This window comes from Bufo bufo, chromosome 6 (genome assembly GCF_905171765.1).
Source record: "Bufo bufo chromosome 6, aBufBuf1.1, whole genome shotgun sequence".
Classification (NCBI taxonomy): domain Eukaryota; kingdom Metazoa; phylum Chordata; class Amphibia; order Anura; family Bufonidae; genus Bufo; species Bufo bufo.
In genome coordinates this window covers 167,601,387-167,626,411 of record NC_053394.1, presented here as the reverse complement: position 1 = coordinate 167,626,411, position 25,025 = coordinate 167,601,387, and the positions used below count along the sequence as shown (strand labels likewise).

The 25,025-nt window shown below is 45.7% G+C and overlaps 2 protein-coding genes across 2 annotated transcripts in view; one reads left to right on the top strand and one right to left on the bottom strand.

Annotated features, from left to right (window-relative positions):
* The window catches only part of LOC121004114 (zinc finger protein 566-like), a 422,297-nt gene that overhangs the window by 136,115 nt on the left and 261,157 nt on the right, over window positions 1-25,025 (bottom strand). The window lies entirely within an intron of this gene.
* LOC121005598 (gastrula zinc finger protein XlCGF66.1-like) lies at window positions 1,991-13,478 on the top strand. Its single transcript, XM_040438377.1, has 8 exons — window positions 1,991-2,068; window positions 9,448-9,636; window positions 9,695-9,818; window positions 9,931-10,031; window positions 10,160-10,268; window positions 12,255-12,311; window positions 12,619-12,771; window positions 13,056-13,478. The coding sequence occupies exons 1-8, from the start codon at window positions 1,991-1,993 to the stop codon at window positions 13,130-13,132; spliced, it is 888 nt and encodes a 295-aa protein (XP_040294311.1). The 3' UTR covers window positions 13,133-13,478.

The following is a 25,025-nucleotide window of genomic DNA, read 5'->3' as shown; positions in this document are numbered from 1 at the left end:
CCCATCAATGGTGTCCCCATCAGCCGCGTCCCCAACAGCAGTGTCCCCATCAGTGGTGGCCCCTATCAGCTGCTAATGGGGACTCCGCTGATGGGGACATTGCTGTTCTGATGGGGACATCGTTGATGGGGACATTGCTGTGCTTAAGGGTGACACGGCTGATGGGGACATTGCTGTGCTGATGCTGACATTGCTGTGCTGATGCTGACATTGCTGTGCTGATGGGGACATTGCTGTGCTGATGGGGACATTGTTGTGCTGATGCTGACATTGCTGTGCTGATGCTGACATTGCTGTGCTGATGCTGACATTGCTGTGCTGATGGGGACATTGCTGTGCTGATGGGGACATTGCTGTGCTGATGGGGACATTGCTGTGCTGATGGGGACATTGCTGTGCTGATGGGGACATTTTTGTGCTGATGGGGACACCGCTGATAGGGACACGGGTGTCTTTGCGTTGTTTTGCTAAAGTTTTTTCTCTTTTGTTCTCAGTCATATCATGCTGATTACAAAAACGATCCATGTAAAATATATACATTTAATTTAATACATAACTGATTTTTTTTTCCGGCCCCCGAATACTTGTAAAATCTTCAATGTGGCCCTCCTGTTGAAAAGTTTGGAGACCCCTGCTTTAGAGGGTAGAGTCCTGACCAAGTTTTCACCCCAAGTAGAAGAGGTGATAATCCCAACTGGGCCCCGTCTTGCCCTGGGCCCCATAGCAGTCGCATGCTCTGCCGCTGTGGTAGTTACGCCCCTGCCTTAGGTGTGCATTTCTGAAAGTTCCCCAATAGTGTGTAACGGTATGCCTGTATAGTTGGATATGTCAAGCTGTATAAGGGGACTATTTTTGTGAGACAAATTGTGCTTTTCATTGGCTCCATTTTAGCGTAAATACAACATATTGCTTAAAGGGGTATTCCAACGTCACAATATTAATGTAATTACCCTGCACCACCATTACTGTGTAGAAGGTGTCCAAGTAATCATTGAGGAGGCTACAACACGAGTGTCTTGGCCCCTTGAAACAGCTGATTGGTGGGGTGCTGAAAGTCAGTCTCCGACCCATCTGTTATGTATGACCTAGATATATATATTAGCAGGATCACTCCGCTTCACACTGGTTTATTTTATCTATTTCATTTGTTGTTTGTGTGTTGTTAAAAGATATCCACAGTGCCTCCATAATAGTGACCTCCAGAATGCCCCCATAATAGTGACATCCACAGAGCTCCCCACAACAGTGACATCCACAGTGCCTCCATAACAGTGACCTCCAGAATGCCCCCACAACAGTGACATCCACAGAGCTCCCCACAACAGTGACATCCACAGAGCTCCCAACAACAGTGACATCCGCAGAGCTCCCAACAACAGTGACATCCGCAGAGCTCCCCACAACAGTGACATCCGCAGAGCTCCCCACAACAGTGACATCCGCAGAGCTGCCCACAACAGTGACATCCGCAGAGCTCCCCACAACAGTGACATCCGCAGTGCTGCCCACAACAGTGACATCCGCAAAGCTGCCCACAACAGTGACATCCACAGAGCTGCCCACAACAGTGACATCCACAGAGCCCCTATAACAATAAAGAAAACTGACTTAGTTGTTATGGAAACCTGGTATAAAACTGCATTTATTTCAGTGAGGCAAAGACTGAAGGACCTGTGAGCGTCTCTTGGCTGTGTATGTCACAATATGAGTGAAGGACCTGCCAGCTTATATTGCCTAATAGAGGCCATGTGCTCATGAACTGTACGTCCTAGAGAGCTAAAACCCTTGTAAGCACCTGATTTACCTATACACCAAATTGGTGCAGATTGGTCCAGTTGTTTGGCCGTGCATAAAGAACAGACAGAAATTTATTTTTATACATATAAAATACTACACTCCTATTGTATACTACACTCCCATTATATCTTCCAGTTAAGGACCATTGAAGTTGACAAAAGAAATGATCCCTTTCATGATTGATTCATACAGAATGGGCAAGGACAAAAAACGTATGACCGAGAGGATACTCAATCTCACCCTGGAGATCATCTACCTGCTGACTGGTGAGGTGAGGGCTTCTGGGAATTGTGTCAGATCGGACCTCTGGAGGAGCCGGTATGGTTACCCAACAGCCTGACAACTAATTGATATCCTTTTTGGTTGTTGGCACCTGCGACCTTGCTGGACACTGCTTATCTCGGTTGAGATTATGTGTCTTTAAAAATGTGACTGTTTGAAGTAACCTTCTCTCTACTCTATGGTCGCCATATAGTTCAACTGACTCGCCCTCCTTCATTCATCAAATGATGGTCCTTTGTCAATTTGAATTCATAATGGACACCGATTCATTAATGTCGGTGATCCTTATCTATATGACGGATACCACTATATAGCATGGGTATCCGCTATCCTTGATATCGGTTACTTGTTCTTATCTACCCCCTGATGATCCCACACAGTGGGGGAAACGCTTTGGGGTTCCTTTCTGTGCTTTATGTTTGGGGTGTTTCTCATATACCTTGGTGTACTTTGTACCTTTGATCCTCAGTTGTATCAATAGGGTTGTATACAAAGTCCACCCACCTACCCTATGTTTATAGGGGAGTGTATGTGTTTAGTGTTTTTTGTGTATTTTGTCTCCCACCGTTAGGCTATTACCCTACCTTCCCTTGATATCCATAGTAGGGTTTATTAGGAGTTATCTAGTCCAGGTTCGAGGACAGGGAGTCCCCACCATCAGGGGCCGTCCCTGGGCAGAGCTTAAGACTAGGGTGAGACTATAGGGATAGTTTCCCCGCCTATTATTGATTATCAATTCTGCCTGCGGTGCATCTACCTTAGTAATTTGTGTTCCGTATGTCATACTTTTAAGTATTAATATTAAAGTGTATCATTTTAGAGGGTTATTGCTAGAATTAGTTGTGTCACATCACATCACTGCTCTGCATTTCCATCATGACTGGAGACCAGGGATTTAGGAGATCAATTTTATCGATATTATAAAACAGGAATACAACCATAGGTATTAAGGCATTTGCCTGGATTTGTGGGAGGGGCTGAGGTCCGCCTCCAGCCTATTTAGGGCACCCCCCTTACCTGGCTCCTGCACCGTCTGAGGTCTGAGCTTTGTGAGAGGAAGTCGCTTGTTGGAGTTCTGAGGAATTTACCTGCGAGCCGCTGATTTTCTGAGAGCTTTTTTCGTCGCCGTCTGGTTCTGGTTTTGGAGCATTGCTGTTCTTTTCCCAGCTTCACTCGGTTCACTGTGGGTCGCGTTTGCCCGTCAAACTGTGAGTTATTTCATACGGGTCAGCAGGGCCTCACGGTTGCCCCTGTTACGGTTCATTTCATTTCATCAATGCGCACCATGTCACGGTTTTTCATACAAGTCACCAGCATTCATTTCTGTCACACCTGTCATACGTATTGGTTCATAAACCACCACCATTCCGGTCACTAGCTCTGGCAGCATGCGGCCAATGATTCCTGGATTAAATCCCCCTTTATTTCTGTTGTTCTTTTCACATACGCTGCACCCATGTCACGGCTTCTCACAGCAATCACCGGCAGCTCATTGCTCATGCCTATCCTGGTTTCTCCCCACAGGACCGTCACTCCGGTCAGCTCCCTGATGGTTCCAACCCCATTCCCCATTTCTGGTTGGTTCTTTTCACCCCTCACATCCATCATTCATGCCCTCCTCTCTTCTCCTCGTATTCATGTACTCAGCGCAGGGGCCAGCTACGGCACACCCGGCACCCCCCATTCTTTTCAACTCCACTAGGGCTTACCGCCGCATGGTCATCCCCTCCCCGTCGCCTCCTGCCTGTTTTCCGCTCCTCCTACCGCGCGGCCGATGGCGCCTGGCAGCGTCTTGGTGCCTGGTCTGCGCATGCGCGGCCGGGGTTCTGCGCATGCGCGGCGCTTCTGTCGGCGCATGCGCGGTGTCCCGGCGGCGTGGGGGGGGGGGGGGAAGTACTCCGGTCGGATGGGATCAGAATAAATGGTTTCATTCACAAACACTTTTCACAAACAATAAAAAACTTCCAAACATGATCACACAATTACTCAAACTTCGCCAACTAACGTTCATGCTCCCCCCCCCCGTGCATTCACGTGCACAGCATAGGGGCCAGCGGCGGTGCAGCCGACACACCCCCTAGTCATTTCAGACTCCATGGGGGCTTGCGGCGGCACAGACATACCCTCCCCGCCGCCTCCTGCCTGTCACCGCTCCTCCTGCCGCGCGGCCGATGGCGCCCGGCCGCGTCTCGGTGCCTGGTCTGCGCATGCGCGGCCGGGGTTCTGCGCATGCGCGGCGAATCGTCGGCGCATGCGCAGTGTCCCGGCGGCCGTGCGCGCCGCATCTGATGCGGAGGGCACGCCCCTCAAAGTTAAATATCACCCCGGCAGCCCCCACAAAGATAGTAATAATTATCAAGCACAGGGGGGAGTTATCGGCGGGAAAGAATAAAAAATATATACATTATAAAGTTGCATCATAATATATAAGTAGGAGGGGAGTGCAGGGACACAGACCAAAAAAAACAAAAAAAAAAAAAAAACGTTCTATTAAATTGCAAGCACGCATATTCCACCTGGGCATGGCTACGCGGCGCGGGGTTTTGTCACACCAGGCGCAAGCTGTCATTTCATAAACGACCATCATGATCCTCCGGGTCATATATATGTACCATATACATTTGCGCATTTTCATCACACTATGTTATGTCTACCCCCCCCTTTTTGTTTTAGGCGGTCAACCTATACTGTTTTTACACTACCATGTATCCGGAGAATTTTTCTTGCTGCCAGGTACGGTCGCCTGCTCATTTACCAAAAATCTTCCTTACATTTCGGATGGTCCGGTTAGGTTCAGCGTGCTGGCTTTAGGGGCTCTATCACCCCACTAGGTACTCCCCCTTCTTGGCTTCGCCGGCAGTTAGTGGTCCCGCGAGGCCGACACCCCGCCTCAAACGTACAGAGGCACCTGCCCAACGCGCCACCTCGTTAGTAAGCCGCCTCGCGTGTTGCATAGAGAGGGCCTCACCTGTCACTCCCTTCCCCTAGTCCTGTCTTACAGTCACCGAGAGGCCAACGCTCCTGCCACTACCACGAGTGGCCTCATTATCCCCTCGCGCCAAATCATAGGTAGAGCCTCTCAAGCCGCTTGGCAATTAGCAGGGCCTCATCTGTCACCATGCAAGTATAATTTTTTCGCCGTTCGGCCTAGCTAGCCAGCACGATCCCGCGTGTCCTCATACTAATCCACTTTTTATTTTTAGTATGTCACTGGATGGGTTAGACAACTTCTCCCTACCTGGCACCCCTGCCAGATCGGTCACTGCCGCCCCGGGAGACGATCTAGCCAGTCCAGCGTCCATCCGGTCCTGGACAATTCCACGCATCACGGCGGAGTTGAGGAAACGGCATGTTCCCTTCCCCGCCACGGCAAGGAAAGCTGAACTGTTCCGGCTGCTGCGCGCATCGGGCAATAATAGGGATGCGGGGGAAGGACCCAGCCAGTCCGGCACCGGGGACATCCATGCCATGCTGGCCTCTCTGATGACGTCTATGTCAACGGTCAACGCCAGGTTGGAGAGGCTAGAATCGGTCACCACGACCCTCTCCTTGGCAGGTCCGCCACCGGCGGCATCACCGGCACCGGCCGGTTTACCGGTGATCACGCCGTCCACTAGCGTGGAGGACCAGGAAGTCAACCCGGCGCATATGATTCCTGAGCACTTGAAACGGGATATCCTGGAAGGTAAGGATGTAAACCTGGCCTCCCTTCTGATTGCCTCCCAGGACGTGGTCGAAAACACGACTTATGCCTACGACGAGGTATCAGTTGTGGTCAAGTCCAGGGATGCCCGGCTCAATAGGAAATTGACCATTCCCGAATTCGTGTTGGCCATCGGAATCTATAGAGAGGTCATCTGTGCGGTCTACCCCAACAGGAGGGAGGAATTCGACCTCTACTTACACAAACTGGTGGACTTGGGCAACAAATACGGAGGGTCAGCGTTTTATGACTATCACAGGTCTTTTTCGGCGAAGGTGGCGGGGGCCTTCTCCCAGTACGGAGTCCGCTCCAACTGGGCGAGGATCGACACGGTCATATTCTGTCGCCACTTCGCAGGCCTCAGGACCCCAGCCTGTGCGCACTGCTCCTCCACGGCCCACACCACCAATTTCTGCCTGAACACGTCGGTCAGACAGGGCCTCTCCCAGGCAGCTGGTCCCTCCGGGGTCCCGGAAAGACTGGCCCGGGACAAGCTGGGTCGGCCGATCAAATCTCTAGGCAAATCCATGATTTGCAATAATTTCAATGAGGGGTCCTGTAATTATAACGGATGTAAATTGTTACATATATGCACCAAATGTTTCCGGGCACATGCCAAGTCCATGTGTCCAAATAAAATGTTTACAAAACCGTATCTAACAACCATCAACATGCCAGTTTTTACCGCGCTCATGTCGCAACACCCCTCCAGGCATCTATCAGATTTCCTCGTTTCAGGATTGACAGAAGGATTTCACACGGGCATCCTGTATATGCCAACAGGCACCCTGGAATGTCCCAATCTTTTATCCGCTCTACACAACCCCACCGCCATTGACGCCCTCATAGCCCAAGAGGTAACAGAGGGTTTTGTGCTAGGTCCTTTCAAGACTCCCCCATTCGCCACATGGCGCACCAACCCCATTGGCGTCGTCACTGGGAAATCTTCCCAGAAACAGAGGCTCATCATCGACCTATCGGCACCTCACGGGACGGGCAACCCCAGTCTCAACTCCCTCATTCCCTCGGAGGAATTCTCTCTGCAGTATACCACCATAGATCACGCCATCACGGCCATCAGTCAAGCAGGGGTGGGGGCATGGCTCAGCAAAACCGACATCGCCAACGCCTTCAAATTACTTCCGATTCACCCTACACTGTGGCACCTGCATGGCATCAAGTGGTCTGGGGATTATTATTTTTTCTCCCGATTGACCTTCGGGTCCAAAAGCAGCCCGGCCATCTTCGACGTGTTTGCGGAAGCATTATGCTGGTTGCTATTGAATATAGCAAGATGCCCGCTGGTTTTACATTACCTTGATGACTTCCTATTGGTGGAAGAAAACACTTCCCCTCCTTCCAGCCTCAGAGCCACCATCAAGCTGTTCAAGGAACTGGGGGTCCCCCTCTCCACCAAGAAGACAGAGGGGCCGGACACGATCATCACCTTCCTGGGTATCCAGTTGGATTCAGCTTCAATGCAAGCCAGTTTGCCGTCCGGGAAGATCCAGGACATCCTCACCCACATAGACGGCTATCTTCAACTCGGCACCTGCAACCGCAGAGAACTACAGTCCCTGCTGGGCTCCCTGAACTTTGCCATGCGCATCATACCCCAGGGTCGCTCGTTTATTTCACGGCTTCTGCACCTCTTCCCCTTGTTCCTACACGACTCGCACAGATTTCCCCTGGATGCCCACGCTGCGGCGGATCTGGGAATGTGGAGGAGATTTCTGTCCACCTGGAATGGTAGGAGCTTGTTTCTCCCTCAGCTGTCGGACTCTTCCCCCTCTATCTGGTCAGATGCGGCATCTACCACAGGCTTTGCGGCCATATTTGGGGACGATTGGCTGTGGGGCAGCTGGCCTCCTGAGGTCCAGGGTCTGGAAGGATTCTCCACTACCTCAGCGCTTTTTGAGATCTATCCCATCGTAGCGGCTGCCGTGGCGTGGGGTCATTTATGGGCAAATCTGGCGGTCCGCTGCTACTCGGACAACCAAGCAACCTGCCAGATCATAAACAAAGGTCGTTCTAAATCCCTCACAATCATGAGGTTCATGCGAAGACTTACTTGGCTGGCCGCCTGCAACAATTTTTTCCTGCATTGTTTCCATGTCCCGGGGGTGTGCAATTCGGCTGCTGACAATTTGTCTCGCTTCAAATTTCAGGCTTTTCATCAGGATCTCCCATCAGCATCACCCACTGCCTCCAGCACCCCGTCATTTCAGCAACTCATTCTGGACTAGAGGCCATCATGCGGCATAGCCAGTCTTTGTCCCACTTTTCACTATCAGTCAATACACATAGAGCATACAACAGAGCATTCACGCTATTCAACAGATTCCTGGTAGAACACAACATCACGCACCCTTTCATCATGACGTCTGTTTTGGGATTTGCTTCTTTTTGCCACCTCAAACTAAAAATGTCATACAACACCATCAAACTGTATCTTACTGGCATTCAACATCATATGCTAATCTTGCACCCTAACTACACCAGCTTCATGGCCTCCCACCAAATCAAAACAATACTCAGAGGCATTCAGAAGACGGAACCCGCACGTCCAGCCCAAAGGCTGCCCATCAACAGTCATGTTTTCAAGGCATTATCCGACCTGCTGGACGCCACGCCTTTTGATACAAATACCAACGCGGTCATCAAAACTGCTATTTACTTAGCCTTCTACGGGTTCCTGAGGCCCGGGGAATTCACTACCACCTCCACATCCCAAACCTCATCTTGTCTCCTTGTCTCCCACTTATCTAAACACCTGGATCACTACGTCCTGACCTTACCTCACTCCAAGAGTAGTCAGCATTCACCTGTCAACATCTCATATTACCCCACGCACAACAAATGGTGTCCGGTGAGGGTGCTGGACACATACAGTCAGCTTCACAGGTTCCTACCCTCTCAACCGCTACTTCAACTTCATGGATCGGTGCTCACCACGACCACCTTTATGATCCATGTCAGATCATTTCTCACCCAACTGGGCCTTAACGCGGCCAACTACTCGGGGCACTCCTTTCGCATCGGAGCTGCATCCACGGCCTCCAGTGCCAACATCCCTGCCCATGTTATCAAGAAATTGGGACGCTGGAAGTCGTCCGCTTACGCACGATACATTCCCAATCCAGCGCAAGAGTTAAGGGTGGCTTTCCAAAGCATGTCGGGTTGAGCTGTTTACATGTTTTATTGGTTACAAATAAACTGGTTTATTTCCATTTTTGCCCTCTTCTTTCTTAGGCCTACCTCGTCCTCGGTTTCGGCACACCACAACCGACTGCATTTCTTTCCCTGCATTCCAGGGCTCTTCTCTGTACTACCGTAAGCACCTAACACAAGTATTAAGGCATTTGCCTGGATTTGTGGGAGGGGCTGAGGTCCGCCTCCAGCCTATTTAGGGCACCCCCCTTACCTGGCTCCTGCACCGTCTGAGGTCTGAGCTTTGTCCCTCCCACCACTCCACTCATTTACAACTCATTTCTTTTATGTCTTTTCCTTGGGTGGGCCCTCTTCTTTCTTAGGCCTACCTCGTCCTCGGTTTCGGCACACCACAACCGACTGCATTTCTTTCCCTGCATTCCAGGGCTCTTCTCTGTACTACCGTAAGCACCTAACACAAAGAAATGTATACTGTAATTTCTCTCCATTTTTAGGACTACACGTCAATGAAGACATCTAGCGCATGTGTGACCCCCAGCAGCTGTTCCTGTGTGTCAGGAGGATGGGGCAGGAACCAGAGTCCAATCTTGAAGCCTCCACTTGATTCACTGATACATGAGAGAAGCAATGATGAGAAGATCCTAGAACTCGCCAGCAAGATCATTGAGCTGCTGACTGGAGAGGTGAGCGCTGCTGTACAATAACACTAGGGATAACGTGTCTTGATAATGACTGTATCAGGTTCCTATAAGGTGTCAGGATATTACTGTCTATTTCTCCACGGAGGAGTGGGATTATTTAGAAGGTCATAAGAATCTCTACGAGGACATCATGATTGAGAATCACCATCCCATGACATCACTGGGTAAGAGGAGACTTTCATTGATGGTAAAGAAGGGAGCAGTTTTGATTGTCACCTATAAAACCCCATTATATGATCACATAATGTATATACAGGGTTTTCTTGTTTCCCGCAGATGGATCCTGTAAGAGAAGTCCACCAGAGAGCTGTCACTCCAGTTCTCTGTTCTCTCAGGGTTGTCCAGAAGAAGCTCACAGTGACTCACAAGATGATCAGGTAGATGAAAGTAAAAAAAAAAGTATTGTCATCTTTATTGGAATGAAAACCTTTTTGTTGTTCTTCAACAAATATTACTTCTACAACTTATACTGAATTGGATGTTGCTTATCAACACACAAATCTAGGGTGAAGATCAAACTTATATTAAAGTTGAAGTTAGAGAAGCAGAAGAGACATATGTGATGGGAGGTCAGCAGTATAAGGAAGAGAAAAATCCTGTAGATATCATCACAGGTGAGTAGTGACCACTAAATACAGTCACATGTTCTCCACATCCTGTGAATAGGACCAGCAGAAGAGGGGGGAATGGCAGGAGGACATTTGAGAAGTGACTGCACAGAAACTGTTGGAGGGCATCCTCCTATCATCTACACCAGTGTTCCTCAACTCCAGTCCTCAGGGCCCACCTGCCGGTCATGTTTTCAGGATTTCCGTAGTATTGAGCAGGTGATATAATTAGTGTCTGCATCAGGACTTACCACGGGTATTCATTCTGTGGGATATTCTCAAATCATGACCGGCAGGTGGGCCCTGAGGACTGGAGTTGAGGAACACTGATCTACAGCGATTGGCTGAACAGGCATTTACCACATGTCAAGAGTGAACCAGGAAGCAGAAACCAGCAGATACCCGTTAAGTGTTGGAACAACAGCAGGGAATTAGGGAGGGTGATGAGTATCTCTTGCTTTAGTGTTTTTTTATACCACCCTGAGCCCTTTCTAACTAATTTTTGTCACCATGGACACCCTGTTAACCCCTTAACAACCAGGCCTGTTTATCATGTAAAAGGGAACCTGTCATCATGAAAATGCAGTGCAGTCTACAGCCACGGCCCTAATGAATCAAGACTGGCGTGTGGTACGCTGATCTGGTTGGGCCATGCACTGCTAGAGCAGGCAATTAATGATGAGGAGCAGGCCGTGCAAAAGACTGAAATCTACTCCGGCGTGTAGTTGGCCTAGTTTCTGCCATAAATGATGGTGAATGTTTTGTGGCCGATGGCCCCATGCACACCACGCCTCCTTTTCAGAAAACGGCAATGGCGGTGTAAAAAAGCCAGTTGCAACTAAATCTAGAAGTAATGGCATTTAAAAAGTTACAAAACCAGATTTTAACACACATCCGTGGCATAGGGGGATGATATGTTATAGAGCAGGAGAGACAATCTTAGTAGCCGTGAAGGCTGTGTTATCATATCAGATAGCGGTCAGTCACTGATAAGACCATCCACTTGGCTACTCTGCTCAGAAAGAGAAGAGACTTTAATGAATAAATGACAAATTTTACTGTATCTTTTCCCTCATAACTTCTCTAGAGATCCGCTCAGCTCCTCCTGCTCTATAATATGCTGCCTGCAGATTGCACTCCTTTTTCACGGTGACGGGTCCTCTCTAATGACCAAGTAATTTTGTATTTTTGTTTTTGCTTTTTCACTGTCGCATTACAAAACCCATAACTGTTCCATTTTTTTCATCAGTATAGCTGAGTTAGGAGTTGTATTGTTTCAGTGGCACCTTATTGGTATACTTATAATTTATTGGTTAGCTTTTCTTCATTTGGGAGAGAACAGAAAAAAACAACCCAGCCATTCCACCATTATCCTTTTTCTTGCTGTTTATTGTTCAGCAAAAATAACATTACCTTTGTTCTCGGGGTCGGTACAAATAAGGTGATACCAAGTATATGTATAAAATATTTTATGTTTTACTACACCCACTGAAGAAATTTGGGTATATTAAAGGGGTATTCTCATCTTAGACAGTGGGGGCATATCCTAGCGATGTCTGATAGGTGTGGGTCCGACCTCTGGGACCTGCACCTATACTTAGAACGAAGCCCGCAAAGTGCCTCCATTCATTTCTATGGGACAGCCGAAAATAGCCGTGCACTGGCTCGGCTATTTCCGAAAGACCCATAGAAGTGAATGGAGTGGTGGCCGCACTTGCGCCATGCGCTTCCCACTCATATCAATGGGACTTCCAAAAATAGCTGAGTGCACTGCTTGGCTATTTTCGGCAGTCCCAAAGAAATAAATGGAGGACGGCCCGCATGCTCAGAATGGAGTCCGCAAAGAGCCAGAGGGCGCACTAAGTATAGACTTAGACCCACACCTATCAGACATTAAGAGCATATCCTAGCAATATGCCACCAATGTCCTAGATGGGAATAACCCTTTAAGGTCTGATTTTATTTGAACTCATTTTTGAACCTTTTTCATAGACTGCTTTAGGAACAAAGATACAGTGGCGATGTTGGAGAACAGATTCTTAATTGAAGGTGTTGTATTCTTACAGTTAGCGCCCATTCACGTGTCCATGTTTTCGGTCTGTGTTCAAGCTGCATTTTTTTTATTTATTTTTGGTGTGAATCACACGTGGACATGTTCATTTCAATGGGAATGCAAAAAAGGCGGACATTCCGTATGTCCATTCCTTGGCCCCTCAAAAAAGATAGAGCATTTCCTATTCTTGTCATTCTGTGGACAAGAATAGGTTTTGTTTCGGTGGGTCCCATGAAAAGTGCAGGGACTGTATCTGTACTTACAGTCGTGTGAATACCCCCTAACTTATATTTTCTCCTGCAGATGACTGCACTAAGGACTCGGAGAGATATCTCCTTTTATCTCCACACTATGAAACAGAAGAAAACTGTACCTCACAAGATATATCTGAAGAACATCACAATAGCCATCAAATAACCCGAGTCAGTCACAGCAAAGTGCTATCAATCGATCCTGGTAATCACAAGGAAGCTTTTCTTAATATGTCACAGTGTGTTAATGAAAGCACAGGTCATAGCAAAAGGGGCATTCTTCCTAATTCAGAATCTGGTAAACCTTTTAAAAATAACCTATCCAAGCGCAAGAAAATTTATGATGAGTGGTCATATTCATGCTCATATTGTGGGAAATGTTTTACTAGAAAATCAGATCTTGTGAAACATCACAAAGGTGGTAAACCCAATTTATGTTCAAAAAGTGAGAGAAATGTTACCCTGAAATCATCTCCTTTTGACCCTCAGAGAACTCACCTAGGGGAGAAGACGTTTTCATGTGTCACATGTGGGAAATGTTTTACCCGGAAATCGGCTCTTATTGAACACAAGAAAATTCACTTAGGAAATAAGCCATTTTCATGTCCAGAATGTTTCAAAACTTTTATCCAGAAAGCATCTCTGGTAGAACATCAGAGAATTCACACAGGGGAGAAGCCATTTCAGTGTCCAGAATGTGGCAAATGTTTTACCCAAAAACCTGGTCTTATTAACCATCAGAAAATTCACACAATGGAGAAGCCATTTTCATGTTTGGAATGTGGGAAAAGCTTTAAGCGAAAAGATAACCTTGAAAGACACCAAAGAATTCACAGAGGAGAGAAACCTTTCTGCTGTTCAGAATGTGGGAGATGTTTTATTCAGAGATCAGATCTTTTCAAACATCAGAGAATTCATACAAGGGAGAGGCCATCTTTACATCTGACATATGACAAAATATGTTACCAAAAATTGAGATACAAGTCAATGATATAAAATTGTATGTTGTTTTTTTTTTTTTTTTTTTACTGTGTAAAGTTTATTTCTGTGTTTCTTGAAAGCGATTCTCATGAATACCTATTAGGAGCTTCTCTACTATCCAGACCACATATGCATATATTAACAGCTTTTTCATCCATGGTAACCAAGCACAATGCACTAGGCTACAGCAGGTACAAGATATGCAATCACAGAGTGTCATATATTGTAGTGGTACGCTATCATCAATAAATAATATCACAGAATTATATAGCTACCTATTAAAAAATAACTTTTAATCAATAGTAATAAACGAGCATCATTCCAATTATTTCTATGATATTGGTTAGTATGCCAGATTTGATTACAGGCAGACCTATCCTGAACATCAAGGTGAAGGAGGTTCAATTGATATAATAGAAGGTAAAGACTCAGCACTTACGTTTTGATGATATATGCAAGTGTGGAGGGTTCAATATCCTGAAGGATATGTGATGACTAACCCTTTACTTACCCCTACATGACCCTAATGCTTTCTCAAGTTTCTCAGGTAGGCTGCTGGTAAATAGGACAAGAGGGATTGTCCTGTGGATGGTGAATTCCGATATGGAATGTCCAAAAAGAAATGTCCCGACGCGTTTCCCCAAGTACAAAAGCATGGTTCGTCAGGGGACTATGTTGATAATCCGTAGCCGAAGGATAGTGGCTATACGTTCTGGCGGTAACAGAGGCTGATGATACGCAACCTCTACTGCCTTCTGGCAGAGTTTAAATAGCAGGCCTTTTGGCGCCATCTGTATAGTAACGCCCCCCATCGGTGGGTGTGTTGGTGTGCCGGTATCCTTATTGGTGCATGAGCGCTGTCCCTCACGCAGTATAACACACCTCTTAGCCGGCCTCGCTAGCCTCTGTCTCTCCGATGCTCTGCGTCATGTCCGGTCACATGATCGGGAGCCCTAGTCGTCACATGGTCATGGTTTCCTGTCTGTGGAGGATCAGTGGTGGGCTGTGCGTGTCATGGAGAAAAAAAAAAAAACAATGGCACGCATATGCGTTCCACAGACAGGAAACCATGACCATGTGACGACTAGGGCTCCCGATCATGTGACCGGACATGACGCAGAGCATCGGAGAGACAGAGGATAGCGAGGCCGGCTAAGAGGTGTGTTATACTGTGTGAGGGACAGCGCTCATGCACCAATAAGGATACCTTCTCTGGTAAACTAGCTGTATTAGTTACTAGTTAGCAGCTATTCCTGACTATTATATGTATAGACTTGTTTTATCTGTCTTATCTTATCTGCTTATTTTTCTAAAATCTTCATCATCCCTTATCTTGGATGACATTTTGGGGTTTTGGAACCGATTACTCAACTTACAATGGTTTCAACATGCAATGGTTGTCCTGGAACCAATTAATATTGTAACTTGAGAGACCACTGTATATCTAACTCACAACCAGTATTCTAGCAGTGTCATTTGTCTCCACCTAACTCAGTTGCATCCATACATTTTGAACAGTTTCATTATAGGAACCTGGTCATGTGATCTCAAGTTTGACTCCTTGCTCTAGTCTAATGTGTAAACAGGAACTCGGTTCATGCCCTGTGGCTGACTTCCTGTGAACTTGAGGAATTTGCCCGAAATTTGATTCGTCACAAAACGCTTTCCATTGTATTGAGCAGATGCTGCCCCCCCCCCCCCACCTGTAATTTAACCTCTCAGATGCCACGTCCAACATGAGCGGCAACTGTTACTCCCATTAAGCCTTTCAGGAGTAAATTAAAAATACCTCAACCACTTGCTCACAGAGCGGCCATCCACTCCCGTCTTGATTTAGGAAAACCCGCCAAGGGACCTGCGGCGAGTATGATTTACAGCTGTATGGGGGAGTTTTATCAATGTATTTATACCAGTTTCCTGATGTACAGTGAGAAATATGGTTGAAGTTGGATAAAGTGTGTGAGGACAAGGGCAACTTTTTTATTTTAATTAAAATTTCTTCGAATTTCTTTAGTTTTTTCTTCAAAAATCATAAATTCATCAGAAATCGTTAAATAGTAAGACCCGGTATCGAATCGATCCGGGTCTAAAAGTATAGATTGGGTATCGAAACTTCGATACCCAGTGCAACTGTAGTTGGGGCCTCACCACACAATACTCTCTGTCACTTGCACATACTACATATTGGTGAGTTTTTCTATGCTCTGGCACTTGCATATACTACATATTGGTGAGCATTCCTGTTAGGCTGCAGTGACATAAGGTCTCAGCCCCCTAGAGTGGTACCAGTTCTCCTCACATTCTTATATGTTGCTGGCGATCATTTTACATTATGCCTGGAGAATCCCCTTTAACCAGGGCTAAAAGCTTGAAGATGCCATACCTTATTTCATGGATGTCTTGGTATGCACGTGGAAAATGCAACTGATGAGCACCAAGCTCTATGCGTCTGGCATAGATTTATTGGCACAGGCTTCTTCATCCAGAGATACAAGAGGATTGAATAGGCTCCCTTGACCCCTGACTTGTTGGTCAGGCACATGATTACCAACACCCAAATATATTCATGTACTGTCCTTTGTATTGTCGCTGTATTTTCTGGGATGTTTTAATGACTGCTGTACCATTTCTACATTTCCTGTCATGATTCCTCTGGGAAGCAGACTCTACAGCAGCAGCTCCCAGTGAGGATGTTAAAGGAATAAGCTTCTCGCCGCCCACAATACTGGTACTAAGGGCAATTTCATACGACTGTATTCAATACGCTCCATGTGAGAGCAGTATTTCCCATGCTGAACACTGCTCCTCTGAGAGCTGAAGCATTATAATGCTGTGAATTCCTGTCTGACCGCAGCTGTACTGAACTGTACTCATGACATTATGTGAGTACAGTTCAGTAACTGCGATGTCGGGCAGGAATCCACAGCATTACAAATCATTATAATGCCGCGAGTTCATGTCACAGGAGCAGTGTTCAGCCTGGGAGGTACTGCTCTCACATGGAGCATATTTCACGGACTGAATACGCTCCATGTGTGATATTGCCCTAAAACTAGGGGCAATGTGTATGAGGGCACTAATACAAAGAGAAGGAAAGATACTGGAGAGAGCTGTGTATACACATATCAGGTTCCCAGCACGTTCAGTGTCATTACATAGTATATATACCGTTGAATCATCATGCTCACTATACCTATCTCTTCTCCCAGCGTTAAACGTGAGGACCTTAAAGTAGTATTCCAGCTTTTTGTTATCCTTCTGAATGGGAGCTACAATATGCCGGCATGGCCCCTACACAATAGATGTAATCTTCTGCTTCTGGCTCCATCCACTGAACAGTCGGAATGCTGGACCAGCACCGATCTGATGACCTATCCAGAGGGCAGGTCCACACGGCGTGCATTAGCAGCTGAGAAATCTATGTCACAATCTGTATCGGTTACCTGCAGATTTGTAGATTTCACCCTGTGCAATGCACAGCGTACATTTACATGCTGTGGATTCAAAATCCACAATGCAGGTCACTAAGCAGTAGCTTTTCTTTTTCCTGCACGTGGATGACATTTTTTTAAATCTCATCCACTTTGCTGCCACATGCAAAATCCACCAAATGGACGCAATAAGAAAAGGATCTGCAGCACACGAAAAATCTCACAGACTGGTTTCACACGAGCGAATTTTCCGCCCAGGTGCGATGCGTGAAGCAAACGCACAGCATCCGGACTGAATTCTGATCCATTCATTTCAATGGGTCTGTGCACATCAGCGTTGTTTTTCACGCATCATTTCTGCATTCAGGAAAAATCGCAGCATGTTCTGCGTCTATATTCTGGGCTTTTCACCCAGTTCTGTTTCCATAGAAGTGAATGGGGCTTGCGTGAAAAACTGAAGGCATCTGGATTACATCCAGATGCAATGCGTTTTTTACTGATGGTGGCTAGGAGATGTAGATTGTTATTCTTCAGTTTTTTTTCACCCGCGTGAAAAACGCATGAAAACTGATTGCATCAGCACGGAAAAAACAAACACTGAACGCAATCGAGACAAAACTGATGAAACTGTGGCTGATGATCGCTAAAGAAAGTTGGTGTGAATACTTTCTAGCGATCATCAATACTGCTGCTGATTGCCCAATGAACGAGCCTGATGAACGCCGATTGCCCAAATTGACCTGCCGGCAGAAAACTACTATACAGCATGGAGATGAGTGATGGCATACCGATCGCTCCTCCCCATGCTGCGGAGGAGATTGCTGCATGTAATAGCAGTGGAATCCTCCACTAGCGAGCAGGCGATTCCCTCCCGACAATCGCTTGCTCAATCGACATGTGTAATACAAGCTTTAGCGTCAGTATTCAATCCCCTTGGCTGAAGTCTACAGTATGAAGCCATCGTCACAATATTTCTTCAGAAGCCACAGTCTGTCACTTCTCTCTACAATGGGGGGACATGCATGTGGCTGATGGTTACGTGCCTTCTTCAGAAAGTGTTTAGGGATAGATAACTCCGTGTGCATCAGACCTTTATGTTTTTGTGCTTTCACTTACATAGATGAGACTAGGGGTGGGCCATATCGCAGTAGAACATGGCATGCGCCGCTCTCGGCACTCACCATGTTCTCCTGAGCCGGCACAGTGGAGAAAGAGGGAGTCCCTTCCTCCCCACTGTGTGTGGCTGCTGCTGACGACCAATGAGAACAGACTAGGAGGAGGGGAGGGACTGTGGCCACTGCGCCACCAATGAGAACAAGGAGGAGGGGAGGGACTGAATACAAACGTAGCCTGCATATGCCGTCCATATCCCATACCCGGCCTCTATTACTGCACACCGTGATCTGCCGCAATTAACTCCTCAGGTCCTGAGGGGTTAATTGCGGCGGATCACGACGCGCAGTAATAGAGGCCAGGTATGGGAATATGGCCGGCACATGCAGGCTACGTTTGTATTCAGGCTTATTAACTATATTCATTGGTGGTGCAGTGGCCACAGCCCCTCCCTTCTACTCCCCCTCTTCGAAGTATTATATTTATTGCGGCCGCCCCCCCTCCACACGATTAAATCATTGGTGGCAGTGGCCCTAGGGTGGCAGCTTCTGATCGGAGCCCCAGCAGTGTAATTGCAGGGCTCCGATCGGTTACCATGGCAGCCAGGACGCTACCGAAGCCCTGGCTGCCATAGTCGGCTCCCTGCTGCTGTGTGTACTATGCACAGAGCAGCAGGGAGAGCGTGAAGTCCTATTCACCCTGATAGAGCTCTATGAGTGTGAATAGGACAAGGATTCTAGCCCCCAAGGAGGCTAATAGTTATTAAATAAAAAGTAAAAAAAAAAAAAAAAGTTTAACCCCCCTGAAATATAGAATATATCGCGATATATATCACACATATAGATTTTAGGCCATATCACCCACCCCTAGATGAGACCACATAAAACAAGAATCACGGACCGTGGACATACCATAAAGGTGGCTGCACACACTGCCGATCACACTTAGTTTTTCCGTGCTTATTTTCATGCAGAAAAACCGCAGAGTAAGGCCTCTTGCTCATGAACGTGCAGTGTTTTGCGGTCCACAAATTGCCTTCCGCAATTTGCAAAACGGAACAGTCGGTCCATTATAGAAATGCCTATTCTTATCCGCAAAACATCTTTTGCGGCTCCATTGAAGTGAATGGGTCCACACCCAAGCCGCATAAAATGCGGCTCGGATACGGAACCAAACCACGGCCGTGTGCAAGAGGCCTTATATAGTAAAAAAAAACTCCTAAATAATTAGAGCCACACAAATGACAATACAATCTTTATTAAATCATCCAAAAAGAACATCATATACATAATCATAAGCAATAATGATAAAACCTTGCGAAAAGTGCTATGGAAGAAAGCCCTCCCCACATAAACTGGAGTCAATAGGGTAAATATGCTGCCCCCAATAGTGGCTTTAAATAACACGGGGTTCCAAATACAATATATACCAACAGGCCGAATGAGCCGTACATAGAAAATAACACCCCGATCCACCAACTAAACAGTATATTAAGCAGCCAGCAAAGACAGGGGAGACAGTAAATATGCCACACCGCCAATATGCAATCAGTATATAAATACCATGATGTTATCATGTGTTCAATGGGAGATATGAAGCTGACATTCCAATAATGGAAGTATCATAAATCCCAAGTGGGAGATACACATGGTGTAAGAACAGACCATATAGTCAGCACAATCACCAATCTACCACTGAAAAACATGCAGCAGTCCTGAAGCCACAGCAGGGCAAGCAACAGCTCAAAACATAGCTATACGAACCAGTGTAAGGAGAGCCAAGACTCGACGTACGTTTCGCTCCTTATACAGTACCAGCAAAGTGTATGAGATTCGAGAAATCTAATGTAGACTTTGCTTTTTTTCTTAGGTCCGTCAATTTTAGAAAAAAAATATACTTAAAGGGCTTCTGTCACCCCACTAAACAGTTTTTTTTTTTTTGGTTACTTTTAATCCTTATTCTGCGATTTATGCATACATACTGTAATTAATCATTTTGGTTCAGCAGATTATGTTAAAAACGTACTTTTAAAATATGCAAATTACCTTGCTACCAGCAAGTAGGGCGGCTACTTGCTGGTAGCAGCAGCATCCTCCTATCCTAAAGACGCCCCCTCCGCATGTTGATTATCACATCTACACCCGGCGCAGGCGCATTGAGGAAGGAGCGCCGAGCGAGTGTCCCCCTTCTCAATGCGCCTGCGCCGGGTGTAGATGTGACGTCATCGGCGCTGGCGCATTGAGGATGGAGATTTTGAATGCAAACAGGGCCAGCAGAGAGAGATCCCGTCCGCTGGCCCTGTCAATCAACATGCGGAGGGGGCGTCTTTAGGATAGGAGGATGCGGCTGCTACCAGCAAGTAGCCGCCCTACTTGCTGGTAGCAAGGTAATTTGCATATTTTAAAAGTACATTTTTAACATAATCTGCTGAACCAAAATGATTAATTACAGTATGTATGCATAAATCGCAGTATAGGGATAAGTAACAAAACAAAAAAAAAAAAAAACAGTGTGCGCTCCGTGGCCGTATTGTGGATCCGCAATACACAGGCACCGTTCCGTGTGCATTCCGCATCACAGATGCGGACCCATTCACTTCAATGGGTCCGCAAATCCGGAGATGCGGAACGGAAGCACGGAACCCTACGGAAGTACTACGGAGTGCTTCCGTGGGGTTTCGTCCCTCAAAAAGATAGAACATGTCCTATCTTTTTGCAGAACGGCCGGATCGCGGACCCATTAAAGTGAATGGGTCTGCGATCCGCTGCGGCTGCCCCACGGTGGGTGTTCGTGCATTGCGGCCACGGGGCACACACTTTCGTGTGCAAGAGGCCTAATACTGTATTGATGTTTCTTTCTTTGGTGTCTTCTTTTTTTTCCTCTCTCTTGTTGTCTATTGAAGTTTTTTTAACTCTGTGTTTTTATTTAGTCTGTTGTGATTTTTGCTATCGGTGGCTGTTTGGAATATGATAGGATTGACTGTTCTAGGAATGGCTGGAGCACAGACTGGCACAGAGATGTTGGGACTGCGTTCTTTTCTTGGCGTCATATAAACGTCGGATGAATTGAGAAAAAAAATATCTTCGTATTTATTTAGTAATCAATTATGCATATACAGTACAGACCAAAAGTTTGGACACACCTTCTCATTCAAAGAGTTTTCTTTATTTTCATGACTATGAAAATTGTAGATTCACATTGAAGGCATCAAAACTATGAATTAACACATGTGGAATTATATACATAACAAACAAGTGTGAAACAACTGAAAATATGTAATATTCTAGGTTCTTCAAAGTAGCCACCTTTTGCTTTGATTACTGCTTTGCACACTCTTGGCATTCTCTTGATGAGCTTCAAGAGGTAGTCCCCTGAAATGGTTTTCACTTCACAGGTGTGCCCTGTCAGGTTTAATGAGTGGGATTTCTTGCCTTATAAATGGGGTTGGGACCATCAGTTGCGTTAAGGAGAAGTCAGGTGGATACACAGCTGATAGTCCTACTGAATAGACTGTTAGAATTTGTATTATGGCAAGAAAAAAGCAGCTAAGTAAAGAAAAACGAGTGGCCATCATTACTTTAAGAAATGAAGGTCAGTCAGTCATCCGAAAAATTGGGAAAACTTTGAAAGTAAGGGCTATTTGACCATGAAGGAGAGTGATGGGGTGCTGCGCCAGATGACCTGGCCTCCACAGTCACCGGACCTGAACCCAATCGAGATGGTTTGGGGTGAGCTGGACCGCAGAGTGAAGGCAAAAGGGCTAACAAGTGCTAAGCATCTCTGGGAACTCCTTCAAGACTGTTGGAAGACCATTTCAGGGGACTACCTCTTGAAGCTCATCAAGAGAATGCCAAGAGTGTGCAAAGCAGTAATCAAAACAAAAGGTGTCTACTTTGAAGAACCTAGAATATGACATATTTTCAGTTGTTTCACACTTGTTTATTATGTATATAATTCCACATGTGTTAATTCAGAGTTTTGATGCCTTCATAGTCATGAAAATAAAGAAAACTCTTTGAATGAGAAGGTGTGTCCAAACTTTTGGTCTGTACTGTATGTTTTTTGGAAGTGAACTCTTATTCCCGGAATATATGAGCACTATGGCACTTTATCAATTTATTAATGGGTTGCACTGCATGACACATCAGTATGGATTATTGTCACCGTTTAATTTTATCCTTTTATTTTCCTATGTATTTCACATTTTCTTGCATGCACGTTTTTTTTAAGTATTTTTGTATAGGTGTTAATTATATGATTTGCTTCTGCTAAATAGCGGATTAGGATTATGCATATTGTACGCTGTGTAAAGGGATGAGTAGTATATACTATATATTGTTTTATTATTTATTCCTTCAGTATTTTAAGTATTTATTTATCATGGGCATGTATATAGTGTTGATTGGTTATTATATATGAACTATCACATGCATTATTAGCGTTCACATATACCGTATTTTTCACTTTATAAAACGCACCCGATGATAAGACGCACCCCAGATTTTAGAGTAGAAAAATAAGAAAAACTATTTTTCATCAGACCTCATATCAGCCCACTCAGAGCCTTATAACACCTGAGATTAGCCCATCAGTACCCCCAATCAGACCAGAGATTAGCCCATCAGTACCCCCAATCAGACCAGAGATTAGCCCATCAGTACCCCCCAGACCTCAGATTAGCCCATCAGTACCCCCCAGACCTCAGATTAGCCCATCAGTACCCCCCAGACCTCAGATTAGCCCATCAGTACCCCCCAGACCTCAGATTAGCCCATTAGTACCCCCAGACCTCAGAATAGCCCATCAGACCTCAGATCAGACTAAAATTAAAAAATCATCTTACCTGTCCTGCTCCGCGGCTCCTCTTCAGCTGTCGCGCTCCCATCTTCCCAGCCTGCGCTGCACTGTCACATGACTGCGTGCAGCATCAGGTCATAATGCGCGCACTACGTTCTGATGCTGTACGGGGTCAGGACAGTGCAGCGCAGGCTAGAAAGATGGGAGCGCGACAGCTGAAGAGGAGCCGTGGCGCAGACCAGGAGGGTAAATATTACCTGCGCTTGCGGCGCTTCGCTCCCCGCTCCTAATACATACCTAGTGAGCGCTTCCATAATGGAAGCGCTCACTAGTATTCGTTTTATAAGACGCACAGACATTTCTCCCCCCCCAAAAAAAAAAGTGCGTCTTATAAAGTATATAATACGGTATATTTGCATTATTATTTTTAGTTTAAAATGTCTATTAGAGCTGGATAATCATGTTATTGCACAATCATGTCACCCTTTTTGGTAATGATATAGTTGAATTAATTTGATACATGCATGATTAGAGATTTAATTGTATTTACAGGATAGTATTGATTAATTGTATATGTTATTGTGGACTGTTTTTATTAATGCGCTGTGTCCATTATTCCATGGCCTCCATTATGTGATACGCCACAGACGTCTTGAATCATTATGAACTGGTAACAGCCTTGTACTTTTTAATGATGTTACATGATGATAAAAGGAGGAGGTGTTCTATTGATTCTTTGTCCCCGGAAGAAATCTGTGTGGCGAAACGGCGTTGAGAGGAGGCTGCTGCAGAGTCGGCGTGCTACAGATGGTATTGATATGAATTGATTCTCTATCCTGCCCTTATATGTGGCCATTGTGCCCTGGGTGTTAGTAATGGTTTGATCGGGCATATTGTGATAGTGATCCAATTATTTGATCATATTCTGAGGCTGACGGACTCTGCAGTTTCTTCTTTGTCCTCTCTTGGGGGTATCATCTGCTGCTATTCTACCTACATGTTTTTATATGTATTATATGAATTGAATAAAGTATATTTTTTCTAAAATTGACAGAGGTAATTTATTCTTTGTGGGGTTTGTCTCATGGACTCTATTTCCTCCAGCCCATGTATTTATTAACGTCCGAGTTTATAATTTGGTGTGTATTGTTTTTTCTTAGGTGCGGAAATTGATCTGGAGTGTGGATTTAGAAATCTGCAGCGTGGTAAAACTGATCCATTTTAGACCGCTTGTGAGAGCCCATGACGGATCCCAGAAACGGAAAGCAAAAATGCTAATGTGAAAGCAGCCTTACAATGAGTGTTTATGAGCCCTCAGGAGATCAGAGGTATGCAGAGTGAACAAAAAGCCTAACAGAGAATTTCAACCCTGTACAGAGAAAGGGGCTGACATTTTATTTTTTTTATTGAAAAATATATATATTTTTTTTTAGCTCAAAATGAGTATAATGCAATAAGTAATTGCCAATCTTATATTGACGACCTATTCCGATAGGCTATCAATATGAAAATCCAGAAAAGCCCCTTTAAGCCCCTATTATACTTCATTTTTTTTGGGCCAATTACTGGGAACAAGTGTTCATAAGAATGCCCATTCCCAATAACTGGCCCATATAATCTAGCAGCCGATCAGCCAATTAATGAGAAAACACTCAGGATGAAAGATGCACAATTATCTGCAGCACATCTCTCTGTGTAAAAGGGGATGTGCAGCTGAAAATCAGAACCGAATGAGGGAGGAGCGATTGTGGTAGCAATCATCCACCTCCCCCATTCACTTTGCATCTGCCTGTGTAATAGGCCAATGCAAACGAGCGCCGATCAACAAGTTGTGCACCCCACCCCTGCCATATGGAGTTGACGAACATACTGGGCCATTCTTGGTCTGACATAGGTCCCCACTTTCCTACAAGACGGTAATAATTTCTTATACATTTTCAATATGCCATGTTTTGTCCTACCATTTTCCAACAGGGCTAACAGGTTATCAAAGCTTATAAAGCTTGGTTTAAATTTGGGTTTAATAGATTCTAGGAGTATATTACCTATTGGAATCCATAGTACGTGGCCGTATTTCAATTTTTTTAGTCTAGGCCCCTTATTTCCAGTTGTGAATTTGTACAGTACCAACTCTGTG